Source organism: Ursus arctos, unplaced genomic scaffold (genome assembly GCF_023065955.2).
Source record: "Ursus arctos isolate Adak ecotype North America unplaced genomic scaffold, UrsArc2.0 scaffold_1, whole genome shotgun sequence".
NCBI classification, from domain to species: Eukaryota; Metazoa; Chordata; class Mammalia; order Carnivora; family Ursidae; genus Ursus; species Ursus arctos.
In genome coordinates, this window is record NW_026622763.1 from 7422603 (window position 1) to 7444035 (window position 21433).

At 37.9% G+C, this 21433-nt stretch overlaps 1 protein-coding gene across 1 annotated transcript in view; it reads right to left on the reverse strand.

Annotated features, from left to right (window-relative positions):
* The window catches only part of CNTNAP5 (contactin associated protein family member 5), a 780199-nt gene that overhangs the window by 266565 nt on the left and 492201 nt on the right, over nt 1-21433 (reverse strand). Inside the window, exon 12 of the mRNA XM_044388305.3 lies at nt 11063-11182. Coding sequence (XP_044244240.1) covers nt 11063-11182 — 120 coding nt within the window. The remainder of the gene's footprint in view (nt 1-11062; nt 11183-21433) is intronic.

The following is a 21433-nucleotide window of genomic DNA, read 5'->3' on the forward strand; positions in this document are numbered from 1 at the left end:
AGGATGAGCTGAGCCTGTGGCCCAGAGCCACAGTGGACATGTTTCCCAGGGAAGGGGAAGGAAGAGAAGGAGAAAGACCTACAGTCCCTACACTACTTGCTCTGCCAGTCTGTGACATTCTTTAAATGTTAGCTCATTTAATTGTGTACATACCAATCACAGAAAGCTGTTATTATCACCCTTCATATACAGAGGGAGGAACTGAGATACAAAGATTAAGGGCCTTGCCAATGGTCCCAAGACAATAATTATAATACATATTAATTATAATAATTTGAAGGATGAAATAAGCACCAGGAATTGTTCTAAGACTTTTAATTAATGCATATGAACTCACTTACCCTCACAACCATGCCCTTCAAAATTGTAAACCATGATTAAGGAGCTTGGAATTTGCACAGGTAGAAGAAGGGCATGGGGGCAGGCACAGTTAGACCTGTGTTTCAAAAGATCCCTCTAGCTGTTGTACGGAATATGAATCAGAGTGGGGAAGGCTGAGGCGTTGGGTGCTGTTTTCTTTTTTTACCACAATGACAGGGGATTATAAACTATGTGGACTTGGGGGAACATATCTTAATCATTTGTATATTCTCAGTGTCTCGTCAGTGCCTGGCCCAAGCAGACAAGCAAAGCATACTAATTTAAAGTAAGAGAGGAAAGAGTGCTTCCTGTTCCTTAAGATCCTCTGGTAAGACACAGAACCCACAGACAAAGGAACAGCTTTAGGTCTGATGGCTATAATTGGAATCCCATTTCCGTAACTTATTAGCCTCATTAACATATTTGCAAGGTAAAAACAATTCCAGTTACTTCACAGTGACGCGTCTTGAACTAACCCAGTACCTAGCAGATAACCGGCACAATTGTATGCAGTCTATAATCAAATGACAAGTTTTTGGCAACCGTGCTTTTGCAATGATGGCTGTCTGACTTATGATGAAAGACAAGCTTAAGAACTTGAGCCTCAATTTTTCTTGTAGAAGACTTTGGCAGGGAAGTTAATTCTTCCTTTATGTGCCATGTACGTGTGTGTGTGTGTGTGTGTGTGTGTGTGTGTGTGTGTGTGTGTGGAGTGCAATGTTTGTGTTAGAAGCCAGCAGGGGGATGGCAATAAGAGATATGAGGACAGAACTTTATTACAGATGTGCAAGACAGCAACAACTGAATTCTACTTCTCCTTGGTGTAAAATACAGCTGCCGAAAATTAACAATGTACTAAGAAACTCAGGGAGAGAAAAATGTGCTATAAATTGGTTCCGTGCAATGTCATGGGTAATTCTTGTTTCCTATACACTGACAGACCCTTGCACAGCTCATCCACAAACTACAAACCCTCAGACATTGCTCTAACTTCAAAAGCAAGGCTGTTAGACGTAACTGAATGGACACATGTCTTTCTTTCTGTCAATAGTCTGGATGATAATCTATTACCTGCAATCACACTGCACAATTATGTGCAGGAATATTAGAGAGACTTCAATTGCAGCTTCTCTACCTACTCCATTATGCATGCTTTGATGAGTTTTAATGAAAACAGAGCCTGCTGCCAAAGAAGGGAGAAACAGAGCATCATAATAACGAGTGATAAGATATGGAGACTTGTAAGGTGGTTTGCAAATGGATTATGAGCTGTTTGAGAATGAAAAACAAGTTTTGCTTTAGAGATTTAACGAAACATTTCTTGTAATCTCCTTGCAATGCCTGATGATTGCTGTATAGGTCTAGATACACGAAATTGGCATTGTATCCATCAAGAGAGAAAATAAATGTGTTTTTGTTAGTGGCTCTAAACAAACAATTTTGCGTATCAATATGCAATTCTACTGTACAGAGGAAAAACAGTGTATGGCTGGGAAAAATCTTTTAACATGTTGACAAGGTGTCCTGTTAACATTAAAAATGGCAAAATGGAAACTGTGTAAAATGAGCTTAAATGTCAAGTTCTAAGGAAAACCTTGTCAGAATGCCCCACATTTCTAATTCTGCTTTATCAATACTAGAAGCTTCCCCTCACAAATGCTCCCTCCAGGCTCCTAGAACCTCAGAAGTCTCATGGCACTTGCAGAAGGAGCACGGACTTTATTGCTGGCAAAGGGAGACAGCTATCTTTTACAGCTAGGATGATTATACAGATATCATCTATACTAGGACAGCAGTGGGATAGAATGAGGGCATGATTAATAAACACACCAGGGTGTTTGGTTACCCAATTTCATGACCATTTGCTTTTTGGGGCTGGAAGTTTGCATATATATTCTAATCTTTACATTAATATTGAAGGCAGCCATTTTTAACATCTTCATTTCACTGATAAGGAAACCAAGATCCAGAAATTCTGAATGACTTGTCCAAGTCCACACAGCTGGAATGTGCCAGCACTAGAATCTGAATTGCAATGTGAATCCAAAACATGTGCTATTCCCACATGTCATTCCTGTGTTTTAAGAAAGGAAGGGATTTGGGGAAGGCCATCAATGGGAGGTCTTAGAGGCGATGAGGGAACACGTGGGCACTTACACTCTTGTATTTGTAGAAGACATTACACGTGGTAGAAATGACTCAAACCCAGTTTAATCGGACATTGAGGCAGTACCCACATTTCCAAACTGCTATTAATTTAATGCGACAGGACCTTATTCTCAGATAAATTAGAAAGATTAAGGAAGAAAAAAATGGGAAAGGTAGAAATTAATCTTTAATTTGGCTGGGATTTCTCAGAGTTCCATTTACATTGAACTTATCGGAGCATGCATAAAGCAGATTCAGGATTCATCATACCCTGTCTCTCATTTTCCATCAAGGAGCTCAAAGATCCATGGGAACACACAAGTAAACACTAGTGGTTACAATGTAATATGATTGTTGTCATGGTGAAAATATACAGAAATGAGAAGAGAGCACAGAGCAGGAGCACCTAAACTACAGGTACTCCAAGTCTATTAGGTCCATTTGTCTAGAGAAAAAGAGCCAACAGGATGTGAGTATAAGCATCTACTCATATCTATATCTATCTAAGTCTATCATCTGTCTATCAATCAATTGATTGATCAATTTTAAGGAATTGGGTCCCAAGATCATGGAGGCTTTGTAAGTCCAATGTCTGCAGGATAAACCACAAAGCAGGAAACCCAGCAAAGAGTTGCAGTTGGAGTCTAAGGGCGTCTGCCGGCAGAATTTCTTTTTACTTGGTAGAGGTCAGTCTCTTTTCTACCAAGGCCTTGAACTTACCAATGAGGCCCATCCACATTTTGGAAAGTAAACTGCTTTACTCGCAGTTCACTGATTTAAATGTTAATCTCATGTAAAGAAAACACCCTCACTGAAATATTAATGATAATTTTTTACCAAATATCTGGGTGCCATGGTCCAGCCAAGTTGAAACATAAAGTTAACCACTGCACCAAGGGAAACAGGAAACACCTGAGAAGACTCATTCTTGTACCTTTAAACCTCGACTTCTTGCACAGATTCCTCAGGTTTTCACTAATTTCAACTACTTTCTGTGAGCTGGTCTTTCTCCATTCCTATCTTCTTTGTATTGATCCCAGTGCCTGGAACTCCTTCACTTCCTTGCATCTAATCCACTCTGCAAACCACCTTACATGATTCTTCCAGCAATCTAATTCTGAGCCCGCCTGGACTTCTTGTTGTCTTAAATGCACTCCTCTCTACTTGCCCAATTGGATTGACATAGCCAAGGATGACCACAAACTTCACATCATTGGCTAAAATTATCCACATCCAGGCCAGGAGATTTTTACAACCAGGTAATGGCATAGGGCCCGGTGTCCCTTTTACCAAAACATTATATTTTAGTATGCCATGGTTTCCCTCACTTATTTACCAACTGACTGACTTACCAACTTTTAGTTTGTTAGCTCTCTTTGCCCTTTGTTCATTTTGTGTTTCTTGCATTCATTTTTTTAATAATAATTTTTTATTATGTTATGTTAGTCACCATACAGTATATCCTTAGTTTCTGATGTAGTGTTCCATGACTCATTATTTGCGTATAACACCCAGTGCACCATGCAGTATGTGCCCTCCTTAATACCCATCACCGGCCTAGCCCAATCCTCCACCCCTCCGTCTTTCTCTGCTTGACTTATTTCACTTAGCATAATCTCCTCCAGTCCCATCCATGTTGCTGCAAATTGTTGTGTAATCGTACTTTCTGATGGCTGAGTAATATTCCATTGTATATATGGACCACACATATATTGGCCCTTCTCTTCACTACGTCTGTATCTTTGGGGTAAATACCTAGTAGTGCAAGGGTATTTACCCAATAGGGAATCCATTCCATTTACAATAGCACAAAAAATCATATGTTATCTTGGCATTAACTTAACCAGAGACATAAAGGATCTATATTTTAGAAACTACAAATCAGTCTTGAAAGACATTGAAGAAGACACAAAAAGATGGAAAAATATCCCATGCTCATGGATTGGAAGAATTAACATAGTTAAAATGTCTATGCTACCCAGAGCAATCTACACTTTCAATGCCATCCTGATCAAAATACCAATGACATTTTTCAAAGAACTGGAACAAATAGCCCTTAAATTTGTGTGGAACCAGAAAAGGCCCCAAATCGCCAAGGAATTGTTGAAAAAGGAAAAACAAAGCTGGGGGCATCACGTTGCCAGATTTCAAGCTATACTACAAAGCTGTAATCACAAAGACAGCATGGTACTGGCACAAAAATGGAACAGAATAGAAAACCCAGAAATGGACCCTCGGATCTTTAGACAACTAATCTTTGACAAAGCAGGAAAAAACATCCAGTGGAAAAAAGACAGTCTCTTCAATAAATGGTGCTGGGAAAATTGGACAGCTATATGCAAAAGAATGAAACTTGACCACTCTCTCACACCATACACAAAGATAAACTCCAAATGGATGAAAGACCTCCACGTGAGACAGGAATCCATCAAAATCACAGAGGAGAACATAGGCTGTAACTTCTTTGACATCAGCCACCACAACTTTTTTCATGACACATCTCCAAAGGCAAGAGAAACAAAAGAAAAAATGAACTTGTGGGACTTCATCAAGATAAAAAACTTCTGCACAGCCAAGGAAACAGTCAAAAAAACTAAGAGGCAGCCCACGGATTGGGAGAAGATATTTGCAAATGACACTACAGATAAAAGACTAGTATCCAAGATCTACAAAGAACTTCTCAAACTCAATACACAAGAAACAAATAATCAAATCAAAAAATGGGCAAAAAATATGAACAGGAACTTTTCCAATGAAGAAATACAAGTGGCTTACAGACACTTGAGAAAATGTTCAAAATCATTAGCCATCAGGGAAATTCAAATCTAAACCACCTTGAGATACCACCTTACGCCAGTTAGAATGGCAAAAATTGACAAGGCAGGAAACAACAAATGTTGGAGAGGATGTGGAGAAAGGGGATCCCTCTTACACTGTTGGTGGGAATGCAAGTTGGAATAGCCACTTTGGAAAACAGAGTGGAGGTCCCTTAAAAAGTTAAAAACTGAGCTACCCTATGATCCAGCAATTGCACACTTGCATTCATTTTTTAAAAAATATTTTATTTATTTATTTGAGAGAGAGAGTGGAAGAGAGTGGGGGGAGGGGCAGAGGGAAAGACAGAATATCAAACAGACCTCTCTCTGAGCTATGAGCCTATTGTGGGGCTCGATCCCTTGACTCTAAGGTCATGACCTGAGCTGATATCAAGAGTTGAATATTCAACTGACTAAGCCACTAGAACACCTCTCTTGCATTCATCTTAATCTCACTCCCATTTAACCTGCAAAAGGAGGTCCTTTCTGCTTCAGGTTGGAATCTATTGAACAAAACCATGCTTCATATATTTGCATGCTTTGCGGATTTCACTGATAGCCGGCACAAAAATGGAACAGAATTTCACCATCCTTGATCCTTGATGAATTCTAATCATTTGTTGCCCCAGACTTCTTTGCACAGTTCTTTAAACAGGCTAACATTGATATTTTCCATTTGCCCCCCACCAATGTACTCCCCATCTGTCTGCTGCCTTCTCTGTGCCCAGGAAGGCTGATGAAAAACGTTACATCAACGATTGCTCTTGCCTTCTGAATTCTAGCTGGGTTTGTTCAGTGGAGTCATAGGGAAGGAACAAGGAGAGATGGAGCACTCCCCAAGCTCCTAGTTGGCTATTCCCACACAGGAGGTCATAGTTCTCTCAAGGCACAGCTTCTCCATACGCTACCCTCCTTCCTGCTCTGGCAACACTCCCTCCCTTCACCTCTATGGGCCTGATGATGGGAACAGCCCCTCTGTTACTAGCTCTGCTCTGTGGTCTTCTTCCCATAATTTCCTTTTGTAGGCTCACACCTTTGTAAACAGACCCTAATTTGAGCAAGCCTTCTGAGTGGTCCATTGTCCTCAAGATGAGATAACAGTGCTAAAGCCAAAGCATGACAGAGGATGGCATCTTCTGGCTGGTGCTCAGAAACTGGTTCATCTTTCATTCAGGGACAGTTAACTAGTCTGCATGCTCAACAACTGTCTATAATAAAACATTCCTTCTTTTCCCTGGAATTGACTAAGTAGATTTCCCTCCTGGGAAACTACAGTTCAGATTATGGACCTTCAACAGCTTTTTTTCCTCAAGTAAATGTGATCCTTTTCTACCCATTCAGTTTGATGAGTTTCTCAGTGTTTTAAACCCGCAACTCATCTTGGTGAGTTTGGTGGCCCCCATAAATATGCAGGCTCACAGGACCCTTGAACTTTGTTCCTGACATTCATTTGCTCTTCCTGGAAATGCCGTCCTTTGCCTGTTCTGGACAGTTCCTACTCCCCATCCAGTTCTTAAGAGATATGCATTATCTGCCTGCCCCAAAGCCCTTCCACTGTACAGGAGGCTGGGTGAGGTGTTCCTCCAGCGGGCTCCCAGAACACTATACACACGCTGTCATGATCCTTATATTACAATTGCTGTTGTGTCTTTTCCACGATTAACCTGTGAAGGAGACTGAAATGATACCATTATGGGTTGAATTCTGTCCAAAAAGGCAGGTGGAAGTACTAACCCTTCACACCTGTGAGCATGACTTTAGTTGGCAATAGGTTCCTTGCAAATGTAATCAATTTAAGATGAGATCATACTCCATTAGGGTGGGCCCTAATCCAATATGACTGATATCCTTATAGGAAGAGAAGAAACAAACACATGAGAGGAGAAGGCTACATGTGACTCTCTTACATGGAAGCAGGGTAAGAATCTGGGAAAGCAGTCACTGAAGTGCTGCTGCTAAGGCCTAGGAATGCCCAAAGGTTAGGCAAGCCAGCAGAAACCAGAAGAGGCAAGGGAAGATTCCCTTCTATGGGTTTCAGAGGTAGCATGGCCCTGCGGCATCTTGATTTTGGACTTCCAGCCTCCAGAACTGTGACACATACACTTCTGGGTATTTTTAAGCCACTCAATTTGTTATAGCAGCCTGGAGAAACTGGTGCAAACACTATCTTGTATCCTTAGCAGTCTGTACAGTGCCTAAAATGTGCAAATTTATATTGAGCTGAATGGAATTATAAATCACAAAGAGATGTTAGAAGTAGGCCAGTTGTGCATTCCTGCAGAAACTTTTTACCTTCCTCACCCATAATTTCACTACACATTCCACAATGGGTCTTCCCTCTGTCCTACCCACTAGTGCCTTGGTGAACCGACTTAGAACACAGCATGGGGTATGGCAGGCACACCATCAAAATATGTAGAGGTTTATATTCAGTCCACTTTATAAATAAGCCTAATCACCCCCCTTAGCTTACTCCCATTAATTGGGATACTGTGCCCATGCAGGGATCATGCTGCCTTCCAGTGAATGGGGTCATTGCTTTGTGAGCATTTGGGGAGCTTATCTCCCCAAGATTATCCTCTGCTAGGTGAGATCCACAGACATAAATATCCTGGGAGGGGTAAGGTGACACCTTGAGTATAGGAACAGGAAGCTAATGTCCCCCCAGGGCACATTGTGAAGACAGATGCAGTTGTGATTCGAATTTATTGTTTTCCAATATAAAACCTGTCCTTCACCCTCGTGACATCTATTTGCAATTATCTGTATATTTCTTAGGAGAAACGTCCCCTTTTCTGTCAAACCTCAAATGATCTCTCAGGGAATTCTAAATGAGGAAGGCCTGTGAGACCACCTGACCCCAGATCCTTATTTTAGGATCCCAGATCTTATTTATGTGCAACTAGGTCAGGGGCACTCAGCTGACTGGCACAAGGTGCAGAGAGAGAATCCAGGTCCCCTGCCTTCCAGTGCCGTTTACACTCTGTGTGTGATTACCCCAATAATGCTGCTGAAAGTGCAGAGAACAGCAACTTTGTGTCTTCAGAACCTGGAGTTAAGCACAGAAGGAGTCTCCCTCCCACCACACCTCACACTGTTCTGTTCCCTCTTTTCTGGTTGTCCATTCCCTCTCTTCCTTCTCCTTCCCTCCCTTCCCTGGGCCACTATGTTACACCTTCACTGGTGTCACAAGTCATTCATATTTAAGACCATTTAACCACTATAAATAGAATAATATGTGTTTGATTATCATAATATTTATGTATTAAAAATGTGTGTCAGTTAAATATAAGAATTAGAGAAGTTAGCCTATACCGAGGTTTGCTTTTATTTCTACAGTTCTTTTAGAAAAACAAAAACAAAACAAAAGCAAAACCTACGTCTTGCAACTGCATGTAACCAAAACAGCATATGTAAAAGAAATGCCCAGTCATGCGTACTCAAGCCTGTGAACTCCAGGACACAACTCCGAGGTCCCTATTTCTTCAGTATCACATCAGCAAAATAACAACCTTTAAATACAAGTAAGTATTCCTCTTTAGCCATTCCTGGACAAAATACTGTACATAAGCCCCAAGAGAAGTCTTTCCAAAGAGGCAGGGAACACCATGTAAATGAGACCTATGAATCAATTATACCCTTCATGTCACTGTGCTTACATTATTTTGAAGAGTTTAATAATTTTAAGCCATATTTAATGTATATATTTTAATCTCAAAATATATTTTAATGATACAAGGGCAAGTCTATGCTTATCTATTAAATTCAAGATTTTAAAATATATATTTAAAAATAAATACATTCATAAAAGAAAGACACATATACATTCACAAATCCCAAGGAAATCCTAACAATAAAATAACAATGGCGATCTGTAGATTGTGGTTTAAATGTGACTTTAACAATTTCTTCAGACCTTGCCTTTTTTGTTAAATTTTCCATAATTAATATTGACTTATTTTGTAACAAAAATAAAATCACCGTTTAAAGCAAAACATAAGCAATACAAAGTATCCAATTAATGTTTGAGGGATATAAATTATTACTGCACCAGAAGGTTTTGTTTGCTTCCTGAGTCTTGACTATTAGTCCTGGTATTTATTACCTCAAGCAAGTCATGAAATTCTCATATTCTCTTTCCTTCTACGTAAGACAGAGATAAAAATATCTATCTCAGGTTTTTACTGTCAGGAGTGCAAGAGATGGTATTTGTAAACTCTCAGTTCAGCTCCCAAAGTGTTAGGAGCCGAATGATCACACCTGATCGCTCATCAGTGGGCATTGGTCCCCTTGTCCTTATCACTTCTTCTGTTTTTTGGTGAAGTGTTGACCAGGGACAGTTTGCATCAGAATCACTTAGGGGACTCACTAAAAGGGCATTTACTGAATTTGAATTTCTTAAGCTACAAAGTCTGAATTTTTAACAAGAATCACTGGAGCTCCATGTGTTAATTACATTTTGAAAATAATCAAGATCCACGGATAAAACTAGTTCTTCAACTATAGCTTAACACTATAGGTTACCATAACGTAGAAAAGAAAATAGTTTCACAATTTCTAAATATGTTATAGGGCAGCTGAGAAGTAGCCAGCATACATGCAGTTTGGAGAGATGGAGTATTAAGGAAATGCAATGAAATGCATCTAATTCTGTTTAACTAGCATCTGCTGCAGAAGAAGTGTGGTTTGTATCCAGATGAACAAATCACTAAGTGCCCATAATCACCAGTTTTGCAATGGTTTGCTTGCATTTCTACCTGTGATAGCGTATGGCATTTTCCCTGATATTACTGCCTCACAAATGAGAGTGGCTGTGTCTTATTTCTCTGCATGTCCTCAATGCCCAGGCCAGCCTGTGGCTACAGAAAGACCTTGGTGAATGTGCTTGCCTTGTTGCAGGGAAGCCTGAGGCCGGAGGACTCAATGAGCCTTAATATCCCCCTACTTTTCTGTTTTATTACATGATTCTGTTGTCATTTCCAAAGGTCAGTATGTGCCAATTAATGACACTCACAATGGAGAAGGTACTTGCATTGTTGTATTTTTAAGGAACTATTACATTAGGTTTTGGCTTTGTGGAATTATTTTTCAGAATAACTTACTATTCATATATTGTTTCTAAATCCATGCAATAATTAATTCTTACTATGTCTTTCTGCACTTGAGAAGGGCGTAGCCAGGAAAATGCAAATAGCTCACTTTTCTTCTTAGGCATCTAGTGGATAAGTAGCCTGGCCAATTTCTCCAGTACTCATGATTGTGTTTCATCTTCAACTCTGGTAGGAAAGAACTACTTTTCCCATCTCACTGATGAACAACTGAAGCTTAGAGAGCATATGGGATTCACACCATCCCCGGGGCCAGACATGAATCACACTTTCCCACTTCCTGAGTCAGGGTTCCCTATTGATTTTGAGTTTTGTTTTTTGTTTGTTTAGTTATTTCTCTTTTCTTTCTGCTTTTGAGTTTTAAGAGAGAAAATGTCCTTGGCAAGCTCTCCAGAAAATGCTTCAGAGTTAATCCTTGGTTCAGCAGAATGTGATCAAGACCATTAAGTCTTCCTCTCTCATGAAGATAACCCAGCTGCTAATTTCTATTATTTACTTAAATACCATCCCCCCTCCACAGAAGTTGGTTCTTTAAATTTTTATTTACACATGTTCCTTTCCAGTGGTCTTCCCTTTGCTGTGTACCATCACATAGCTAGGTTAAGTATGAGTGGGGATTCTGATCCTTACCTGTGATGTTGCAATACACTTGGAGGGGTCCCAGTGGCCCGCTGCCATCAGAGTCGATATAGAAGAAACCAGCTGTGTTCCCTTGGTGCCTGTACACTTCACAAGATTGCTCATAGAGGGCTGAAAAGACACAAAGACAGCAGAGATGAAGCTTTGCTTGACTCTGTATATCCGTTCGGAGTGATCAGTAACTCTTACTAATATTTACTTTCATTGTTGATTCCTTCCCCTGCTATAACCTTGATTTCCCACTCCCCCCACCCAGGTCTTAGCAATCCACTGTCCCAATACTTGATGGAATTGCACTGCCATTCATCCTAGCATCCATTCTTCTGAACCACCCAGAGGTTACCTCCTCCCAAAAAATCTCCCTTTCCCTCAATTATGTCCCTTTTCTGTACTGATGTATGAGCCCCTACTCTGTGCCCACACCATGTACTGAGCCAGGATCATCATACACTATTCTGTCCCCAACAGTGGTCATAGAAACTGTAACTGTAAGAGCAGTGGCCCTGTGATGTGTGATGCTGTGTTCCAGCATCTGGCACAATGCCACATTCACAGCAGTTCAAAAATTTTTGATCAATGAATGAAAAACTGAATGAAGATATATGATCATGACTTTTTTATTAATAAATTATAATGACATTATCTTATTTCTACACATCTAGAACTCAGTACAGAACCTAAAACAGAGCAGGTGCCCAATCAAGTTGAGTCCATTTTGACTTAACAACATTCATTGAGTTCCTAAGATGTGTCAATAGTGTGATTGCCACCTGACAACAGACCATGCATAAGGCAATCAGTCTGCTCCATAGAAAGCTCACAGCCTGGCTGCAGCCACAAAGGTGGTTATGTGCACAGAGAGAGGCAGACACAGGTGCCTTGAGATTGGGTACTTTGACCAATATGCAGATATGAGAAATTTATAAATCTCATTACAGTAACATGAACGAGTTCAGTGGCGTGTAAAGGAGGCATCTGCTGTCTCATGCATGAGAATGTAGAATGTCATATGATGTTTAAATGGTATAGCTCAGAGCAGCAGGTACATATCCAATTATGTCATCCTCCCATGCTTAAAACACTTCAGTGGCTCCCAACAGCTTTAAAGATATAGCACCAGCTCCTCACCTTAGCCAACATGCCCCTGTGACTAATGCCCCATCCCAGAAATATGAAGCTTCACTTTGTCATGATCAAGTGTAAGGGGTGCCTCAGATAATTCATTACCAATAAAGTTCTAAAGCTTGAGAGGGTTTGACTTTTTATAAATTAGAGTGAATTCAAGGTTATCCTTGTACTCCTATAATTCTCTCTTACAGCCATGCACACTTTCTGAACCAGAGGTAAATAGGGGAGTCATAGTTTGCATTATACATACTGAGCATAACATATAGCTTATTTCTGTTTGCTTAAACCTAGCACATCTGGGTGTGTTCCATATATATGAAAGTCAGCTCTTATGTGTATTATCCCTCCCACCACCCCCACATTTCCAAAATGGCAACAGTGTGAAAGGAGGTGCTGCTTTCACATGCAGGGTAAATACCTATTACACAAGCAACAATGTGGGGGTTACATAGTGGTTAAGAACATGAGCCCTGGAATCAAATTGGGTGGTTTTGCGTCACAGGGCTACCACTTACACTTACTTATGGGAACTGGAAGAAGCCACTGTGTCCTCTAAGATAACTCATCTTATCCACACCCTTGCATTCATATTTTGTTCCTCAGTTAATGCCCTCCTCTTGAGTACAGGCTGGACTTATGGATGTGCCTCTAACAGATTACGACACAGGTAGTAGATGTCATTTCCAAGACTAGATTTTAAAAAGGTCGTGGCTTCCATCTTGGGTGCTCCTGGATCGCTTGCTGTCAGAGAAGCCAACTGCTCTGTCCTGAAACTGCCCTGGGAAGAGGTCTATATGAGCGAGTTTGGAGGCTTCTGGGCGTGTCATATGAGTGAGCCCTGAAGCAGACTGCCATAGTCAAACACCAAAATGACTGCAATGCTGGCTGACATCTTAACTGCACTTGCATGAGAAATTGAGCCAGAACCACTCAGCTAAGTTGTTCAAAGACCCAGGGAAACTATGAGGTAATAATATGTGTTGTTTCAGACGCCGAGTTTTGCTATAAGTCATTACGCAGCAACAAATAGTTAATAAACTCTCAAAGAATTAATTTTCTTAATGGGGCTATAAGTATAAGAAAGAGCCTACCTCATAAAACTAGTAAGGATTCAAAGAGATACTCAGAAGATAATCATAAGGATCTTAATGAAAAACCAACAGGTCCTACATCCCTTCTGCAAAGACGATGTCTTTTAGTTCTTAATTCATTCTTCTGGTATTGACTATTTGTATCTCTGTATAGCATGTCCAAACTGCTACTTTTTGATTTTTTTTTCATTTATACAGGTTATTTTTTTTTAAGATTTTATTTATTTATTTGACAGAGATAGAGACAGCCAGTGAGAGAAGGAACACAAGCAGAGGGAGTGGGAGAGGAAGAAGCAGGCTCATAGTGGAGGAGCCTGATGTGGGGCTCGATCCCATAACGCCGGGATCACGCCCTGAGCCAAAGACAGACGCTTAACCGCTGTGCCACCCAGGCGCCCCTTTTTATACAGGTTATTTTTTAACTTACCAACATAAAAGATAGGAATTTGGCTTTTTCTTCACCTCCCGCATGCAAAGAACTTTCTATTCCCCATACCTCCCATATAGTTGTATTGTAATTTTAGTTAGATCAATGGATACTGTTTACAGTGATGTGACAACATACATGCCACTCACAAATAGCAAATCTTATAATGTGATTAATTTTCCTTTTCTGAAACAAATGTGGTTTTTGTTTAAATCAGTAACAGCCTTATTCTCCCATTTGCCTAGTTGTCTATACTGGTCACAAATTTAACTCCTAATTCACTAACAAATTTCTAAAATGCCTCCCAAAATATTTATGTAACAAGAAATATAAATGGATACCTAAGGGGAGAGAGAGAAAGAATGAGGGAGAGAGATGAAAGCTAGAACTTTCTGGATATTTATATTTTAATTTTTGAAAAAATATTTTAAATATTTTTTAAAGATCAAATAAAATAAAAAAGAGCAATTCCTAAACATTGAAAGGAAATTAAAACAAATTAACTAAAAATTATCTCAAAGGATACTGACATTCAGTAGTTTCTTTGTAACTTTGTATTACAGAATGTTTGAAATTCACGTAAAGAATGCAGAGTAATAAAATGAACCTGATATTATCACATTATTATATTTGGCTTATTTTGCTTCATCTATATTCTTGGAGTATCAGTTATTCATTGCCAAATAACAAACCATTTCAAAAGTGACTTAAAACAACAATCATTCCAGGGTTCTACAGGTCTTGGCTAATCTGAGCAGTTCCTGGCCAGGCTCAGAATGTCTTGTGAGGCCTGCCCATTGGGGTGCTTTGGTTCTCCCTGTGTGATCTCTCATACTCTCACAAGCAAATTCCCATAGGTAAAGGCTCCAAGATCAATAAGATGGCAATCAATTGTCAGGCCTCTGGTTGCATGTTTCTTGAAGCAACTTTGACTAAAACAAATCACTTAGCTAACCAAAATTCATATAGAGCATCACAAGAGCCTAAAAGGAAATGGAGTGATAGAGGTGGAGTGTATCATGTTTGACTTCATGGAACAGGGTCACATGGCCATGTAATCGGAGTATAAAAAAGCCTTTTAATTTTATGAAGGCATTCATATTTGGGGACTGATTACTACTTTAGTTAGCCTACCATTCCTAATATACTTTCTCCTGAAATTTTGGTTCAGTTACAAGGAGATACCTGAGGGCAAAGCCTGGTAACGAGCATCCCCACTTATAGATACTAAAAATAAACTCATAAAACATAAGGACTTTGCCCCAAAACACAGCAGTTGGTAAGTTGCTGATCTAATTCTATCATTCTTTCTTGATTTATTAGTGGTTATATTTTATAAAAATGAAACATTCCTCATCAATTATTAGTTTACCATAAACCACAAGACTGTATGAAAAAAGCAAGAGTGATAGCTGATGCTTCCTCTGTAATTCATCATTTTCACAATACTGAAGTTGTCCCCTAGTATCCTCCACAAGCTACAAATGAAAATATTTTATTATAAATTCACAAATTTAGACATGTTGAAAACAGTAATTTGACTAGTAGGAAACAGTAGATACATCTATCAGAAAAAAATAACAAAAATCTTAAAATATATTAAATAACTTTCTTGTTAAATAATATTGGTATTGATTTATTAAACTATTACATGTATCCAGAACAATTAATAGCTACCTATGCTCTTAATGACAACAGAAGCTAAAATTTTACCATAAAAATAAAAATATAAAATGAAAAATATACATATTTCTGAAATTTTAATTTGAGTTGGTGGTATCAGTATGAACTCATTATTTAATTATTTTAAGGATGTATTTTCACATTTGGACCACTAAAAGTACTAAACGCACCCTATTGCACAGACTGTGGTCTCTAAACACATTTTCCCACTAAAAGGAAGAAGGGTTTTACTGAGTTTATGTTTAGAACCGAATGAGATTAGAATGTCTCCTTTGCTTGAAAATGAGAAAGCTATCAAAAATTAGAGTATGTCAAAATGGCACAGGAGCCAATTTGATGGAAGAATTTGAGTATCAAAAAGACTAATGACTACATTTATATATTTGAAGATAAACAATCTACTAGTTTTCTACCTATCTATCTATCTATCTATCATCTATCTATCTATCTATCTATCTACCTATCTATCATCTATCTATCTCTCTATCATTGATCCATCTGCATAAGCCCATTGGTTACCTCTGGAGTATGCTAGAGAATAAAGTCCTATTCTAAAAACTGGAAAAAGTACAGATCATATCCCTCCTTTCTCGTATGGAATATATTTGATGGTAACTTAATATTCCATAAAAAATTTAAGTTGATAGAGGATGTTTTCATATGGATTAAATTAACAATACCCAAACTCATGGATCAAGCTCAACATTTCCCCCAAAGTGTCTCTAATGTGATATAATCAGAAATATACAGCACTACATAAGACTTGTCAAAATTTGAAGCTGATCTAATCAAGCCCTAAGATTTAAACACTAATTTACAGAAAGAGGTAAAGAAACATGCTCACCCACACTCTAAGGATGCAGTTAACTAAATCCAGGATATGGGAATATCTGACTCAGTTTCTCAAAAAAATAAATAGTAAAGAGGAGATAGGGATGCAAGAGACATACCAATCAAACACTACATGTGGACCTACAAAAAAAAAAAAAAGACAAGCAGAAAAAGTAAAATCGAATTTGGTATCAGATGATATCAAGAAATTATTTTTAATTTTGGTTGGGTATGATAACAGTAGTATGGTTTTATCAGAAAAGATAAAAAGGTCTTCTTTGTTAGAGATACATACTGGGGTAGTTGTAATGAAATCATCAGTACACAATTTGTTTTCAAAATACCTCATAATACAGAAGGAAGACCCATCTATATGCTGCCTTAAGAGACTCATTTCAGATCTAAAGACCCATGCAGATTGAAAGTGAAGGGATGGAGAAACATTCATCACACAAAACAAAGTGAAAAGAAAGCTGGGGTAGCAATACTCATAATTAGACAAGATGACTTTAAAACGAAGACTGTAACAAGAAACAAAGAAGGACACTATATGATCGTAAAGGGAGCAATCCCAAAAGAAGATATAACAATTGTAAATACTTTTGCACCCAACATGGGAGAATCCAAATACATAAAGAACTATTAAAGGAAGGACTTGATAGTAATACAATAATAGTAGGTGATTTTAACAACCCACTTACATTAATTGATAGATCATCCAAATAGAAAATCAACAAGGAAACACTGGCTTTGAATGACACATTGGACCAGATGGATCTAACAGTTATATGCATATTATAAAACAGCATATTCGTACACATTCTTCTCAAGTGCACATGGAGCATTCTCCAGAATTGATCACATATTAGGCCATAAAACAAGTTTCAACAAATTTAAAAAGATTGAAGTCATACCATGCATCTTTTCCAGCCACAATGCTATAAAACTAGAAACCAAGCACAAGAAAAAAATCTGGAAAAAAACCCATAAATACATGGAGTTTAAATAAGGTGCTACAAAACAATGAATGGGTCAACCAAGAACTCAAAGAGGAAATCAAGAAATGAAGACAAATGAAAATGAAAACACAGTGGTCCAAAATCTTTGGGATGCTGCAAAGTGGTTCTAAGAGGAAAGTTTATAGCAATACAGGCCTACCTCAAGAAGCAAGAAAAATATCAAATAAATGACCTAGCCTTAAACCTTAAGGAGCTAGAAAAAGAACAAACAATACCCCAAACAGTGGTTTTAGAAGGAAGGAAATAATAAAGATTAGAGCAGAGATAAACGAAATAGAAACAAACAAACAAAAAGCAGAACAGATCAGTGAAACGAGGAATTGGTTCTTTATAAACATCCACATAATTGATAAACCTTTAGCCAGACTTAGAAAAAGAGAAAGAAAGAGGACTCAAATAAGCAAAATCAGAAATGAAAGAAGAGAAATAACAACCAACATCACTGGAATATAAAGGATTATTAGAGAATATTATGAAAAATTATATGCCAACGAATTGAACAACCTAGAAGAAATGCATAAATTCCTAGTAACATATAACTTCCCAAAACTGAATGAGGAAGAAAAAGAGAATTTGAACAGACTGATGAACAGCAATGAAACTGAATTAGTTAAAAAACTCCCCAAAAAAGTCTAGGACCAGATGGCTTTAAAGGAAAATTCAATGAAACATTTAAAGAATTATTAATACCTATTCTTCTCAAACTATTCCAAAAAACAGAAGAAGAAGGAAGGCTTCAGAATGCATTCTATGAAGTCACCATTGCCCTGATACTAAAACAATAAATATATGACTAGATAAATAATAAATACATAGAACTATAGGCCAATATCACTGATGAACTTAGATGCAAAAATCCCCAGCAAAATATTAGCAAGTTGAATCCAACAATACATTAAAAAAATAATTCACCATGACCAAATGGGATTTATTCCTGGGATGCAAGAGTGTTTCAATATTGCAAATCAATCATCATGATACATCATATCAATAAGAGAAAGGATAAAAACCATCAGACATTTTCAATAGATGCAGAAAAAGCATATGACAAAGTACAATATCCACTCATAATAATAAAAAAAAAAACTTTTCGAGTACCTGGGTGGCTTAACTGGTTGAGCCTACAACTTTTGATTTCAGGTCAGGTCATAATCTCAGGGTTGTGAGATTGAGCCCCATGCCTGGCTTCGCACTGACATGGAGCCTGCTTGAGATTCTCTCCCTCCCTCTCTCTCTCTGCCCTTCCTGCCTGCTCACACATGCTCTCTCTCTCTCTCTCTCTTTCTTAAAAACAAAAGCACAAACAACAACAACAACAACAACAAAAACCTAACAAAGGGTTTAGAGGGAACATATCCCAACATACTAAAGGCCCTATGTAAAAAATCCACAGCTAATATCACACTCAATGGGGAAAACCTGAGAGCTTTTCTCCTAAGACGAGGAACAAGACAAGAATGTCCACACTCACCGCTTTACCCAACATAGCTACAGCAATCAGACAAGAAAAAGAAATAAAAAACATCTAAATTAGTAAGGAAGAAGTAAAATTTTCACTATTTGCAGAGGACATGATACTGTATATAGAAAAACCTTAAAGACTCCACATAAAAACTACTAGAGCTGATAAATAAATTTAGTAAGGTCACGGGATACAAAATCAACACAAAGAAATCTGTTGCATTCCTATACACTAATAACAAAGCAGCAGAAAGAGAAATTAAGAAAGCAATCTCACTTACAATTCCACCAAAAATAATAAAATATCTTGGAATAAATTTAACCAAGGAGCTGAAACCCTGTACTATGAAAACTATAAAACACTGATAAAAGAAATTGAAGATTACACAAACAAATACAAAGATACTCCATGCTTACAGATTGGAAGAATGAGTATTGTTAAAATGTCCATACTACCCAAAGCAATCTACAGATTTAATGCAATCTCTATCAAAAATCAATAGCATTTTTCACAGAACCAGAACAAACAATCCTAAAATTTATATGAAACCACAAGAGACCCTGAAATAGCCAAAGCAATCTTGAAAAAAGAACAATGATAAGTATCACAACCCCAGATTTCAAGATACATTACAAAGGTGTAGTAATCAAAACAACTATGGTACCAACACAAAAACAGACACATAGATCAATGGAATAGAACAGAGAGCTCAGAAATAAACCCATGATCATATAGTTATTTAAACTTTGACAAATGAGGCAAGAATATGCAATGGGAAAATTCTCTCCAAAAAAAATGGTGTTGAGAAAACTGGGCATCTACATACAAATAATGAAACTGGTTCACTTTCTTACACTATACACAAAAATAAACTAAAAATGGATTAAAAACCTAAATGTGAGACCTGAAACCATAAAAATCCTGGAATAGAGCACCTGCAATGATTTTTCTGACATGGGCTGTAGCAATATTTTTCTAGATATAGGTCTCCTGAGGCAAAGGAAACAAAAGCAAAAATAAATTATTGGGGCCACATCAAAATAAAAAGCCTCTGCACAGCAAAGAAAATAATCAACAAAACTAAAAGACAACCTACTGAATGGGAGAAGATATTTGCAAATGACATATCTGATAAAACCGAATAATCCAATTAAAAATGGGCAGAAGACATAAAGAGACTTTTCACCAAAGAAGACATACAGTTGTCCAATAGACACATGAAAAGATGCTCAACATCAATAATTATCAGGGAAATTAAAATCAAAACTACAATGAGATACCACCTCACACCTGTCAGGGTGGCTAAAGTCAAAAATATGTAAAACAACAAATATTGGTGAGAATGTGGAGAAAAAGGAACCCTCATGCCCTGTTGGTGGGAATGCAAAAGATGCAGCCTCTGCGAAAAGCAGTATGGAATTTCCTCAGAAAATTAAAAATAAAACTATCATATGATCCAGTAATTCCACTACTGGGTATTTGCCCAAAGAATATGAAAACAGTAATTTGAAAAGATATATGCACCCTTATGTTTATCATAGCATTATCTATAATAGCCAAATTATAGAAGCAGTCCAAGTATCCATTAGTAGATGAATGGATAATGAAGATGTGGTATTTACACACACTGCATATTATTCCACCATAAAAAAAGAATGAAATCTTACCACTTGCAACAACATGGATGTATCTAAAGAGTATAATGCTAAAAGTGAAATGAGTCTGAGAAAGACAAATACCATATGATTTCACTCAGATGTGGAATTTAAGAAAAAAACAACCACCACAAATGAACAAAGAAAAAACAGACAATTCAAAAAACAGACTCTTAATGATATAGAGAACAAACTGCTGGTTACCAGAGGGGAGGCAGGTGAAGGGATAGGTGAATAGATGAAGGGGATTAAGAGTACACTTATTGTGATGAGCACTGAGTAATGTACTGAATCGTTGAACCACTATATTGTACACCTGAAACTAATGACTAATAAAACACTTTGTCTACCATACTGGAATTAAAATTTAAAAAAAGAAAATGCATTGTTCCATCTAAAGAAGAAGAAGGAGAAGAAGGCGAAGGCAAAGAAGAAGAAGAAGAAGAAGAAGAAGAAGAAGAAGAAGAAGAAGAAGAAGAAGAAGAAGAAGAAGAAGAAGAAGAAGAAGGAGAAGAAGAAGAAAAGAGGGGAATGGTAACAACAAAAATCACAGCATATTGATAAATGTTGAAACTGAGAGAAGGGTACAAAGAGAACAACTGTACCATTCTATCATTTTGTGTGTGTGTGTTTGAAAATGTCTCTCATAATAAATATTTTGTTTTAATATTTGGGCATTTCAGGTATTCTGTGGATTTCAACTTCTTTGCAAAATTATCTTCTGGATCTTTCTGTCCTGTTGCAATATGAATCGTATGGTTTCCATTTGGTGTACAGCTGTCTCCCTGGTCATACCACCATCATGCCAGGCATCTCCCCCTCTTTTTTAAAGATTTATTTATTTATTTGAGAGAGAGAGAGAGAGAGAGACAGAGAACACGAGCAGAGGGTGGGGCCAGAGGGAAATAATCTGAAACAGACTCCCTGCTGAGTGCAAGACCTTTTTGGGGCTGAGTGCATGAGCCCAAGACCTTGACCTGAGCCAAAATCAAGAGTCAGATGCTCAACCTACAGAGCCATCAAGGAGCCCCGCCAGGCATTCCCTCTTAAAAATGGCTTTCTCAGG